This window comes from Cajanus cajan, chromosome 3 (assembly GCF_000230855.2).
Source record: "Cajanus cajan strain Asha chromosome 3, NIPB_CcT2T_4, whole genome shotgun sequence".
NCBI classification, from domain to species: Eukaryota; Viridiplantae; Streptophyta; class Magnoliopsida; order Fabales; family Fabaceae; genus Cajanus; species Cajanus cajan.
The window spans coordinates 10,534,187-10,546,904 of record NC_138519.1 but is presented as its reverse complement, the minus strand read 5'-3'; the positions used below and the strand labels follow the sequence as shown (position 1 = coordinate 10,546,904).

General features: G+C 30.9%; 1 protein-coding gene across 4 annotated transcripts; it reads left to right on the top strand.

The window, feature by feature from the left end:
* Window positions 1-4,423: 4,423 nt before the first annotated feature.
* LOC109813631 (acyl-coenzyme A oxidase 4, peroxisomal) lies at window positions 4,424-10,195 on the top strand. 4 transcript variants are annotated; one of them, XR_014432162.1, is made up of 14 exons: window positions 4,424-4,623; window positions 5,369-5,473; window positions 6,625-6,731; window positions 7,013-7,090; window positions 7,171-7,294; window positions 7,411-7,484; window positions 7,562-7,621; window positions 7,747-7,856; window positions 8,363-8,522; window positions 8,930-9,006; window positions 9,081-9,252; window positions 9,373-9,465; window positions 9,858-10,104; window positions 10,137-10,195. XR_014432162.1 is itself a non-coding variant. In XM_020377853.3 (13 exons), exons 1-13 carry the CDS (start codon window positions 4,596-4,598, stop codon window positions 9,981-9,983), a joined length of 1,314 nt encoding a protein of 437 aa, XP_020233442.2. In that variant the 5' UTR covers window positions 4,424-4,595; the 3' UTR covers window positions 9,984-10,195. The 4 variants fall into 4 exon arrangements, 3 of the variants coding, with proteins under 3 accessions (XP_020233442.2, XP_082926491.1, XP_082926493.1); XM_020377853.3 differs by having other exon boundaries at window positions 9,858-10,195; XM_083070365.1 differs by having other exon boundaries at window positions 4,426-4,623; window positions 6,663-6,731; window positions 9,858-10,195.
* The last annotated feature ends 2,523 nt before the right edge of the window (window positions 10,196-12,718 follow it).

The following is a 12,718-nucleotide window of genomic DNA, read 5'->3' as shown; positions in this document are numbered from 1 at the left end:
CATATTCACATTCATCACAATATTTCATCTTATTGCTCAATTCCATATCACATACACACAACAGATAAGTCCAACAAAATAATGGTTCACATACCTTTTAAGCAATTCACATCTAGATCATCAATTTTTATAATGTAACAATAATATTTATAATTTAATATAATACTCAACCGAATCACCAATTTAATACAATATTAAATCAACTAGTAAAACTCTCAATTTTTCAAAACCTAACTCACAGGCACTTTTCTACAATTTTGTTCTCTCTCCCAAATCATCATTCTTAAAAATTAAATATATATATTTATAATCCTCAACACATACAAAATCTAATGGGTTTCTGATCCTCAACACATACAGAATCTAATAGGATCATCAATTCCTCAAACAGAAATAATCCAAGTTTTCCTAACTTACAGGCACTTTTCTATAATTTCGTTCTCTCTCTCAAGTCATCATTCTTACAAATTAAATATATATTCATAATCCTAAATACATACAAAATCACATAAGACCAATAATTCTCCAAACATAAATAATTATAAAATTACTCATAATCCTATGAACTTTCTCTTCTACCCAATTCCCTCATGTAACTTTGCATACAAATAATCCCTTTTTCCCCCGTACCTGGATAAACAGTAGTTGAAACTAAAATAGAGATCTCTTTGGTCTCCTCTTTTGAGTGCCCCTCGGTCTTCAGAGAGTGTAGAAGGAAAAGAAGAGAATGTAGAATAAAGGAGTCAGAATTGAAAGAAGTCAGAATTGAAAGGTGTGCTTTTTGGGAGTGTCAGAGCTCTCTATTTATAGGCATCAAACGTCGTTGGAACGACCCGTTTCAAATCTGGAACGACTTGTTTTGAACTCTGACGGCATGTGTAAAATTCACATCCAGAACGATCTGTTTTCAAACCAGAATGGTCCGTTCTGAGGTTGCATTTAACCAATAACGTCCATATTTGGAACAGCCTGTTCTTAAACCAGAACGACTCGTTCCCAACTAGGGTTACAAGCCTTTTTCGTAGTTTGGAACGCCCCGTTCCAATTTGGGAATGCCCTGTTCCCAACTAAGATTTGTATACAACTTTAGTATTTTGGAACGGCCCATTCCAATTTTGGAACGACCCGTTCTGAGGTAGTAAATCACCCTCGTTTTAGTAGTTTGGAACGACCCGTTTCAATTTGGGAACAGCCCGTTCTGGGCTACTAAATCACCCCTATTCAGCTTTGGGCCCTCGTACAATCTGTGAAAATCGGGCTGTTACACTTAAACCCTAAATATAAAAATCCTGAATTGCACTATTCTATTTTTATCCGATTAGAGTTATTTATCTTTTATTAATATTTTTAATTATTATTTAGATAGTTTAATATGTATTTTTTTTTACCATGTTTCAAATTTTATAAATATTATTAGACCCAGAAAAATATTCACACAAATATGAAGAATTCAATTATGATCATGAGGCAAATTAATTAATTAATTTATACTTTATTTAAATTTATAGTAATATATAATTATAAGCTAATTAGTGAAGAAGGATTTAGATAGATACATAAAGATCAATTTAACTCAACCTAATTTAGTGATATTGGATTAGGTTGGGTTGGGTTGGGTTGAACTCGTTTTTTCGCCGGAATAAAAATTCTAATCCAACTCAACCTAACTTGTAATGAGTTGTGGACTGGATTGACCTACCAATCTTTTAAAAAATGCAAATTATTTTTATTCTATGGTTCTTAAAATTTTATAATCAAATATAATTAAAAAAAAGAAAAAAATATTATAAAACTAACGATAATTCAAATAATTCAAATGTTCAATAGGGCACATGTTTAATAAGTTTACCAACAAGAATACAATAATTTCATCAACAATATTAAAATCCACAATGCAACTACAAACAATTGCATCAACAATAATAAAATAAATACATAATATAATCACAAATAAGTCTTAATAAACAAATGCATTACAAATAAAATATTATAAATTAATGTTAGTAGGTAAAAAGTTGAGGAATATATAAGTAAAATAATGGGTCAGCCCAACGAGCCAATCGAGTTGGTATGTTATGTAGGTCAACTCGTTAGATAAAACTCATCTTGACACTCCTAATAAGGATTTAGGTTCGATTCTCATTATTACCATTGTAATTTCTTATTGATAAAAAAATACAATGTCAAGTTTTCAATGAATATGTAAAATTCTTATACCTTGTATTTAGAACGTTATATTTCTAATTTTGTTTGATTATGAGTTATATCTTATATCTTTGAATGATTTAAGACTATGTTTGGATAATTCATATATTATGTTTGGATAAGTTAAGAGTAAATTTTTAATTTAGTTGTATAGACTTTTTTAATTAATATTTTTTCATTAATTTATTGACTTTACAAATAAGAAGCGTGGGTGTGAGTTATAGGTATTCAACAAGTATGAAAATGAAGATTAATGTTGTTACTTGCACAAGTATATGGATGAGTACATTTATTTTATTCAAAAGCAAGTATCAGGATGAGTATTATAGTACTTTATCCTTTGCCATCGTTTGTCACAATTTTCATGAGTATCAGGTATTTTCATTAGATACTCTAACTAGGGAGACCAACAACTCTTATTATTATTGTTAATTGGTGATTTTTTTTTAAACATGTTTTTAATCTTTTAAATTTTGGACATATTTGTTTATAGTCCCTAAATTTTAAAATTGATATTTTAATTCTGTAGTTTCAAAAAATCTCTTTAGTCACTTAGAAATTAGAACCATTGGTAACATAATTAATTAAAACAAATTAAGATAATTATGCAATATTAACCAAGAGGCTAAAGTAATATTTATCCAAACCAGTTAGTTGACCCATGTAGTACATGAGGTTATTTGAATTTTTTTAAAAAAAGGATAGATAACCTTATATTGATATATCATATATGAATTTATTTGTGTAACACATGTTATGTCAAATAAATTAACTTATATTTACACATTTTTTTCTTCGATAGAAATTGATGAAATTTTACTTATTTTAATTGATATTTTTTTCCTATTGAACATAATATAATATGGAGAAAATAATAAGGATGTTTACTTTTAATTTGTATAACTAATAAAGAGCAATAATATAATTTTTCTAAATTAATTTATCCATGAACTTTGAAATGTGGTCCAACCAATATTTTTGTAGTTATTTACTGTTGTTTTATGGAAAAGAAGAATATCATTTAATAATTATTATTACTAGATTATGTACAAAGTAAAGTAAACTATAATATATATAATTATTTTAATTGTATTACAATTACACATAAGTAGCATTAAGATAGAAAATATTTGAATTAAAAATATATAATGACATGATTATCCTTATAAAAGAGCAAGAAAAAAAATAGAGACTATCCAAAATTTAGTAATATTAAGAAAATATAAGATTAAGTTTTTTCATCTATGTTAAAAATAAATGTTTGATAGAAAAATTAAGATTTAATGAAAAGGAGAAAAATAAGAATTTGCATACTTAAAGTCTTTGTATTTTTTTTTTATTTCTTTAAAGTTTGCTTTCCATGATTATGTAATTTCTAGCACTAATGAAAATTGTCACATTTCAAAAGGTGAAATTAGATAGTTAACGATTTCACAATTAATAAAAAAAATTATAGTTTAAATGCACATTTCTTATGGTGATAACAAATTGAAATTGAATTAGAATGACCTCAATCAAAAAATCATAATATTGTAAATAATTAGTAAAAATTATTTGTATGTTTAATTAGTATAATTAAATTTATTAAATATTAATAAAATATCTTTGCTAATTAGTAGAACTTATTTAATTTTAACATGTATAATAATATGATTATACTTATAAAAGAGTAAGAAAAAATAAAAAATAGTTGAATTTAACATCTAAAATGACATAATTATTCTTATAAAGAGAAAAAAAAAATTTAAAGACTATCATAAATTTAATAATATTAAAATTGTAATGACTGAAAAATTAATTTTAAATTTGATAGATAAAAACAAATTGTGAGAATAAATATATTTAAGTCAGATTTTTTTTTATCATGTACATAATGATATTTTATTACTAAATAAAACCATTATTTAGATTTTTTTAAAAAAATTTAAACAATAATATCACATATCTAATTAACCGTTATTACAAAGAACATATCATAATAAATTTCAACATGCTTAATTTTTAGAAAATAAAATCCTTTCAATAAAAAGTATAATTATTTATCTTTCTTAATTTGAATATGTATATATTTAATATAATTCTAAATATTTTAAAAAATGATATATATATATATATATTTTTATTTTTATTTTTAAAAAAAGGGAGTAAATAAAAATATATAATGTAAACAAATGAGTACTCAAAATCCAATGACCATATCCAGTAGATCTACTCATCATCGTCACCACCTCGACTTGCGTGCCTTTGCTTCTCTTCTCAAAACCATTTTACTATACTTTACACCACACTTTACTTTACACTACACTTTCACACTTTCACTTCCTAATTCCTTCTCTTTCAACCCTAATTGTACTCTTCCTCTCTCTCTCTCTCTCTCTCTCTCTACAACCATGACCATCTTCTCTTCTCCCAATTCAGGTCTCTTTTCTCTTCACACTTGCAATTTCATTTCCTATCACTGCTTCTTTCAATAACATGTCCATTTTGTTTATTGAATTCACTTCACCAGAGTAATAGACTATTATTATTGACTTAATCTTATTCTTGTTCTACAATTTGTTCCTTTTATTCTTATCATAATACCGACACACTTTTGTACTTTAATATACTAAAGCAGTCTTTTCTGTCGGAAATAGTTGCTATTGGATTTTATTTTTCTTTATTTTTCGTGTAAATTCTTTAATCTTGTTTGTTGCTAGAGGCATGTGTGAGAAGATTGAGGTTTTTGATTATTGGGGCATTTTGTTCCTTGTTGCAAGCGGGCACTTTGAATTTATTTGATTTGAGATGTTTAGTAAACCCAACGTACTTAGTTTGGTTGATTAACACATTAATAATCTTATTTATCTAATGTTACGAGGACTACTGTATTCTTATTTATCAAGGATCTGTCCTTGGCGCAATGTCTAATCACTGGGTGCATGGTTATTGTTGTACCTAGAACTGAAAGATCCAACCAAACATGTTATATTCTTATAATTTGCTCCAGGGATTTGTTTATTCTTTTCTTCTAATATGTAATTTATATTTTTAATTCAATCATTATATGTGGCAGTTAATATGTGCTATTATTGATTGAATTTTTCTGGTGTTTAATACTGAAAGTAAAAATTTTATTAAGCTGTTGTGCTGTGCATTTTAATGAATGCTTTGGTTTGTGCAGATGGTTCTGTCAAAAATGCAATGCCTTCTTATTTTTATTCACCACCACTAGATGTTTCTGTAGCATTTCCACAAGCAACTCCAGCATCATTGTTTCCTCCTTGTGGTAAGAAATTTCTTTGATTATTTAGGTCATATTAGAAGTAACAATGATATTTTCAGAGTTTTTACTCAACTAGGGTTTGTGGATTACGATTTACAAGGCGTTCTATGTTGATACTCTGAAATTAGAAGCTTAGAAAAGTAATATACTTATTTATTTTTGTACGATAATTTATTGTTCCACAGTAAGTAGGGTTAGTAGTCCAGATATAATTTAGGTGCTGAGGGCCCCCTTGCTGCTCCCATAGGCATGTCTATTTTTTTTTTAATTTTTAATTTTTATTTATTTATAACCATGTTATTGGTATGGAGTATTCATCAGTTTTGCTTATAGCTATTTTTCATTAGAGAACCTGACTAGCCACCTTTTAATAAGGTTTCCCCTCCCACCTTTGTCTTTTTTCTTCCTTGTCCTATATTTTCCTCTCCAAGCTAAGGGCCTTTTTACATTGAGAAAATCTTGTTTTTACTTTTAATTACAAAAATGCCGCGTGTGAAATTGCTTGATGGTTTTCTATGCAATTCTTTAAAACCAGAAAACAAAAGTGAAAAAAGGCAACATTTTTGCAATTAAGAGTAAAAACAAGGAAAAAAAAGGAAAGGTTTTCTCATTGTAAATGGTCCCTAAAGTTGTCCTTTGTTTATCATTTGATATTGGACAGTGAAACTTTTGGACATAATCATCTGTTGCTTATAAGATTTGATGCACATTCTTATTTTTATTTGGTTCAACTTTTTGTTTTTTGGAGTTTATCTTCTTAAAGAGAGGAGATAGGCCAAGCATTTTTTTAAAATCTCTTAAAAAATTAAGCAGTTTATTATTTTTTTTTAATAAAATAAAAGGAAAAAGTATATTTTTTAAAAAAAAGTTGAGTGGAGGAGGTTTTACAAAAAGCTGGTTTCTGTTCTCTTTCTCATTCCCTCTGCTTCCTGCTCTTATTTTGAGCTTTAACTTTGAATTTGATTTTAGGCTAAAAAATGGTTGGTCCAAAGTCCAAACATATCTCTAAAATATGTTTTTTATTCTTTAATTTCCTTGTTCATTCTCATGCATGATTTGGCTAGTTGATATTTTTATTAATATTTTGATTTAAACAGTTTATGCTTCAGGAACTCACTTCCATTTTTGTCTGTATTGATGTATGAAAAGTACAGCTTCAGATTATTTTCAATTGGATGACTTATTGACACAGGAGGAGCGTGCCATTAAGAAGAAAGTCAGAGAATGTATGGAAAAAGAAATTGCTCCAATAATGACCGAGGCATGTATTTGTGATGCTTATTACTACTTGGATGGAATTATGGAAACGGTTACAATGTGAAATTATTCTCCAATAATGTTATCTTTTTTCTATTAAGAAGAAAGTCAGAGAATGTATGGAAAAAGAAATTGCTCCAATAATGACTGAGGCATGTATTTGTGATGCTTATTACTACTTGGATGGAATTATGGAAACGTTTACAATGTGAAATTATTCTCCAATAATGTTATCTTTTTTCTCTCTTTCAATTCCCACCATCATGCACCTTTTTTTATTCTCAGTACTGGGAGAAGGCCAAGTTCCCATTTCATGTTATTCCAAAGCTTGGTGCATTGCGCATTGCTGGTGGCACAATCAAGGTTCTCTCCATGCATATTTTCCTTTGTTGTTTTAGATGTTACACATGGTCAATGGAGTTCTTAGCTAGTCTGATTCTCAGGGTTATGGTTGTCCTGGCCTTTCTATCACTGGAAGTGCTATAACTATGGCAGAAGTTGCAAGAGTTGATGCAAGCTGTTCAACTTTTATTTTGGTCCATTCATCCTTGGCAATGCTCACTATTGGTAATAACTTAGTTTCATTCATGTAAATAATTCCTTAAATCTATTTGTTTCATTTGTATCAGATGGTATGATGTTAATAGTTCTTGATATTTTATAACTTTGACTGTCAAGTTTAGCATTGTGTGGATCAGAAGCCCAGAAGCAAAAGTATCTGCCTTCTTTGGCACAGTTGCAAACTGTAGCATGCTGGGTTAGTTGATTTTCTAGGCATTCTATTTTTTGCATTTTTGCTGAAGAACCACTTCTGAAATGGGTTATTTTCGTTAGGGTTTGACTGAACCTGACTATGGAAGTGATGCAAGTGCTTTGAAGACCACTGCTACAAAGGTGCTTTACCTTATGTGGACCTTAACTACTATTTGCTTTTGATTCTTTTTGCCGTATTTGTCTTGTTCATCAGTCATAGTTTTACATGCTGATATTATGGTCTTGTTTTGCTTTGAAATGATCAGGTGGACGGAGGTTGGATTCTGGAGGGACAAAAGCGGTGGATAGGAAACAGTACATTTGCTGATGTATTGGTTATCTTTGCTAGGAATGCAACAACGAATCAGATAAATGGGTTAGTGATATGAGTCCTTACCATCATTATTTAGTCTTTGCATGCTCATATGTGAAATCTCAGCTTAGTTGTAATATACCAGCTCATCTAAATGCCAAAGAGATCCAGTTGCTTGTTGAGATTTTATGGATTGTCTTGTACCATTGCCTCGTTTCCCACAAGGGAAAAAAAAAAAAAAGGTGTGGGAATTGAATATAATCTGTCATATATTTGATATGGTAAAATGTTAACCTGATCTGATGTGTCTAGTGCCTACAATGACCTATAGAATTCACACATACACAAAAGGATCAATGATGAGTGAATTCTTTTTATTTTTTGGGGACACAATAGACAGTAACGAATGTCTTAGTCAAAAAGAAAGTTTAAACTACTAGGTACTAACAATAGTAACATCTTAAGATACACAAACTCTCGTGCCAAGCTTTTATTTTCTGTGATTCTACTGTGTCCTACTTCAAAAGTAATATTCTATTCACATATTTTCCTTGTACATGTTATTTCAGGTTTATTATTAAAAAGGATGCACCTGGTTTAACAGTCACAAAAATAGAGAATAAAATTGGACTTCGGATCGTACAAAATGGAGACATTGTTATGAGAAAAGTTTTTGTCCCTGATGAGGACAGAATTGCAGGCGTAAACTCTTTTCAGGACACAAGCAAGGTATGACCATCTGAGGTTTGTTTGTTGTTCTTTCAATAAATCAATATGAATTCAACAAAGATGACTGCTTTAAATTGGTTGTTGATAAAACTTAAAAGTTCTATTACGTGATGAAGCAGTAGACATATATCAATCTTGGGTTGATGTGTTCTCAATTCTCATTTTAACATCTGTTTTTGTTTTATTCAAGGAAACTTTAAATTCCACCTATCTGTGTCCGCTATCCTTAGTGTACTGTTTGATGTAGAGATGGGACAAATCTGGTTTAGAGCCTAGATGAAATTACCATCCTTGCATCAATCTTGGTTGCATCAATTAGTTTTTTCTATGTATTTGTCATCTTTCAAGCACGTGTCTTGATTTACCCACATTACCATTGCTTATTTGTTTTAACCCTCTTAAAACAGGTACTTGCTGTTTCACGTGTAATGGTTGCTTGGCAACCCATTGGTATATCGATGGGCATCTATGATATGTGTCATAGGTATTTCTTAATTAGAATAATTATCCTACTTACGTTTTCACAGCAAATAATTCTGAAGTTGGATTGATCTATAGGTACCTAAAGGAGAGGAAACAATTTGGAGCACCATTGGCAGCTTTCCAAATCAGCCAACAGAAACTTGTCCAGATGCTTGGTAATATTCAAGCTATGATTCTTGTTGGTTGGCGCCTCTGCAAATTGTATGAGAGTGGTAAAATGACTCCAGGGCATGCTAGTTTGGGGAAGGTATTTTCTAACTTATGTACAGTACCCGGCTTTCTTTCCTAAAACCAAATTCAAGCAGTACAACATGTTATTATTCATTATGGTAGATGTCTGCTAATGAATTTTGCCATCACTTTTCAGTCATGGATTACCTTGAGAGCAAGAGAAACAGCTGCTCTGGGGCGAGAATTGCTTGGTGGCAATGGAATTTTGGCCGATTTTCTTGTGGCGAAGGTATGTTTAATTCTTAATTCAAGATTTCTTTTGTTGAAACCTCAGATTTGATTTATAGATTAAAACTGGGTAATTTAGTGATATATTGATGAGTAGATATTGTCTAGCATAAATCGTATTGTAAAAGATTAGATCAGGAGGATTGAAGTTCAACTAAAATGTTCTAATGATGTTTGTTTCATTCTGTAGCGATGGCTTCAGTAACCTATACTATATATATCTAAAGTTAAAATCTCAGCTATATATAATTGTAGACATGTGTGTAGCATTTATATGCTTTGCAACTTATTGACTACTTTTATTTATTTATTTAGATTTTGCCATTAATTGAACATGAATTAGCTTAATTTGTTTTTTAACATTTTTTTTTGTTTTTCTTTTCTTCTGTGCAGGCATTCTGTGATTTAGAACCCATCTATACCTACGAAGGCACGTATGACATCAACACCCTGATTACAGGCAGGGAAGTTACTGATTTTGCCAGCTTTAAGCCAGTTGCTCAAAGAAGTCGATTGTAAAAGTGAAATTCATGTTCCTTTTATAGACTCCATTTGGCCACTTCAATGTATGGCATGTGACTGACAATGTTTTGTATTTGAGAAACGAGATACTTTAATAATTATACAAATGCTCGTGTAGCTAACAACATAATTATACAAATGCTCGTGTAGATAACAACATAATTAGCAAAAAATTTAGAATTCTGAAACCCAGATATTTTTCACATCTAGATCTATTCTTTGTTGTGGTGGCATCGTACTGGAGAGTAGGCTGCCGATAATTGGTAGATTTTCATGTTTTGACTTGCTGTTTTTGCATTTGTACAGCAGGCTTTGGTTTAGGGTTTATGGCTGGAAATTATCAGGCTATGCTTTGCCTTTGCCTAAAATGGTGTGGTAGGGCTGAAGAGTAGGCTATGCTTTTGGGTTAGATTGTTGTTCAGGGAGTTGTTGGTTTGCGTATCGATTTGCTCATTGCATCTTTTTATTTTCTTTCAAATTTGTATACTCATTTTTTGATGGTGATTACCTTGATGGGAGGGATTAAAAATAGTGACAAACAATAACTCAGAAATTAATACCGGTTAAAAAAATATTAAAGGACTAAAAGTAAATTTTGTTAAAAAAATGGACTAAAATTGGTTAAGAATTTGTTAAACGACTAAAAGTGAGTTTTGTGAAAAACTGAGACTAAATACATAATTTGTAAAAAGAAATTTACATATGGTTATCATATTATACTAGTTGGTGATGTGGTTGTCAATGTGATTTTGACGTTGACACTCGTTATTAATGCATATACTCGATAGTAATGGTTAGGGACTAAATTTGATCAAAGTTTTGTTGAAAAACTAAAATTGAAATTAGAAAGTTGAGAGATTAAATGTATTTAATTTTTTTTAATAAGTTTAGGGAGTGAAAGAGTAGTTATCTAATAAAATTTTTAGTCTCTAAACTTTAGATTTTTAGTTTTAGTCTCTCAAATTTAAAATTACTAATTTTAGTTATTGTAATTTTTAAAAATTTTGTTTTAGTCTCTTAAGTCAGCAATAACATATCCGAAAGTGATAAGTTAAGATAGTTATGTAATATTAGTTAAGTTTAATGTGATTGTTTTACTAATAAGAACATCAATAGATAAATTTTATATGACAGTATTTGATAGATTTTCTAATAAAATTTGAGTATAAACTAAAACAAGTTTTTTTTTAATTTCTAAAATTTAAAAAAATAATTTTAAATTTAAAGGATTAAAAATAAATTTACTTTAAATTTAAAAGATTAAAATATATTTAAATAATTGTAATAATAAAGAGAAGATATCCTTTAAATGTGTTGGCAACGGCCGCACTTGATGGAGCATGTGTGAGACCCCCACCTCCGTATTCCTTTTCTTCCCCCAACCTTCATCACTTTCACTCATTCTCACTCTCGCTTCTCTTGTCTCACTCTCAATTTTTCCCTTGGACTTTTCTCTTGCTGATACAAAGTGGTGAAGCTGAGTGAAGTGGGTTGCTAGCTGGTGTCAAATTTCTTTCTTCTTCTCTCTCGTCCGTTCAAGCTTACTTCGTCTTCTCTTTGGTTTCTTCCCGAAGCTCGGATTCCAAGGTAAGGGAAGCTAGGATTTTCTTGCTAGTTGTTTGTTTAATGAGCTAGAAACTCATATGATTGTTGATTTCTGCGGATTAGTGCTGAGTTTTGATGAAAAACCATTTTCGGGGTTTCCGGGGTTTTGATGAAAATTTGGGGATTTTCCTTGATTGATGGATGCATGTTGAAAAAGCTGGTATTTTCGGGTTGTATGATGAAAATGTGATGTTTTGGATCGATTGAATGTGCCTGGGGAGTGATTTTGCAGGTTTTGGGTGAAATTTTCGAACCGGGGAGGGTTCCTGTTTGAATTTGGGCCGGGCGTAGTTCTTCGCGCCGGGCGTGAATTCAAAGAGGGAATCCCTGGGTGAATCGCGCCGAGCGCGGGGAGAACCTCGCCGGGCGCAATAGACCATTGTAGGTCTCGGGTTGAGAATTGCGCTGGGCGCACTTTTAATGCGCTGGGCTTGTAGTTGATTTTTCAGAATTGGACTTTATAGTCTTCATGAAAGTTGTAGCCTTGGATGTTAGCTTTCCAATGGCGCTGGAATCACCCAAAAAGGAGTTTTAGAACTCTAGATATGGATGTTTTAGTGAAGAGGGGTCAAGTTGCTAACTTTGTTTATAGCTGTTGCGGTTTTTATCATTTTAACAAGGTAGATGAAGGAATTTGGACTTGGTGTCTTCATGGGAGTTGTAGGAAATCTTCTTATCTTTCATGTGAGAAAAGGATGAGTGTGGTAGGAGTAGTACAACTCCTAATGTGCTATTTTCTGTGAAGGTTGCCATTTCACATTTAGTGATTTGGTTAGGTTGAAAGTTGTTCTAAGTACTTAGGTTGATTGGTGTGTTTGGGTGGGTAATTTGACAAGATAGATGAGTTATAAACAAGGTGGATGATCTGTATTATGAGTAGAATATGTTGTATGTCGTGTATGCTATTAATGAGGTAACACCACGATGTAATAGATATATATTGTCGTGCTGAGTTTGGCTGACATGGATGATTTTCATGTTGAATTAAAATATTGTTGTACTATAGACTGTTGAGCTGAGTTGTGAGTAGTAAGCTGTGTTGTATACTACCTAGCTGTGCGGGATGCTGATATTGGTGTACTGCGCTGAGTGCGACCCTTGTCGCGTTGGGCGTGAGACTCCTTGGG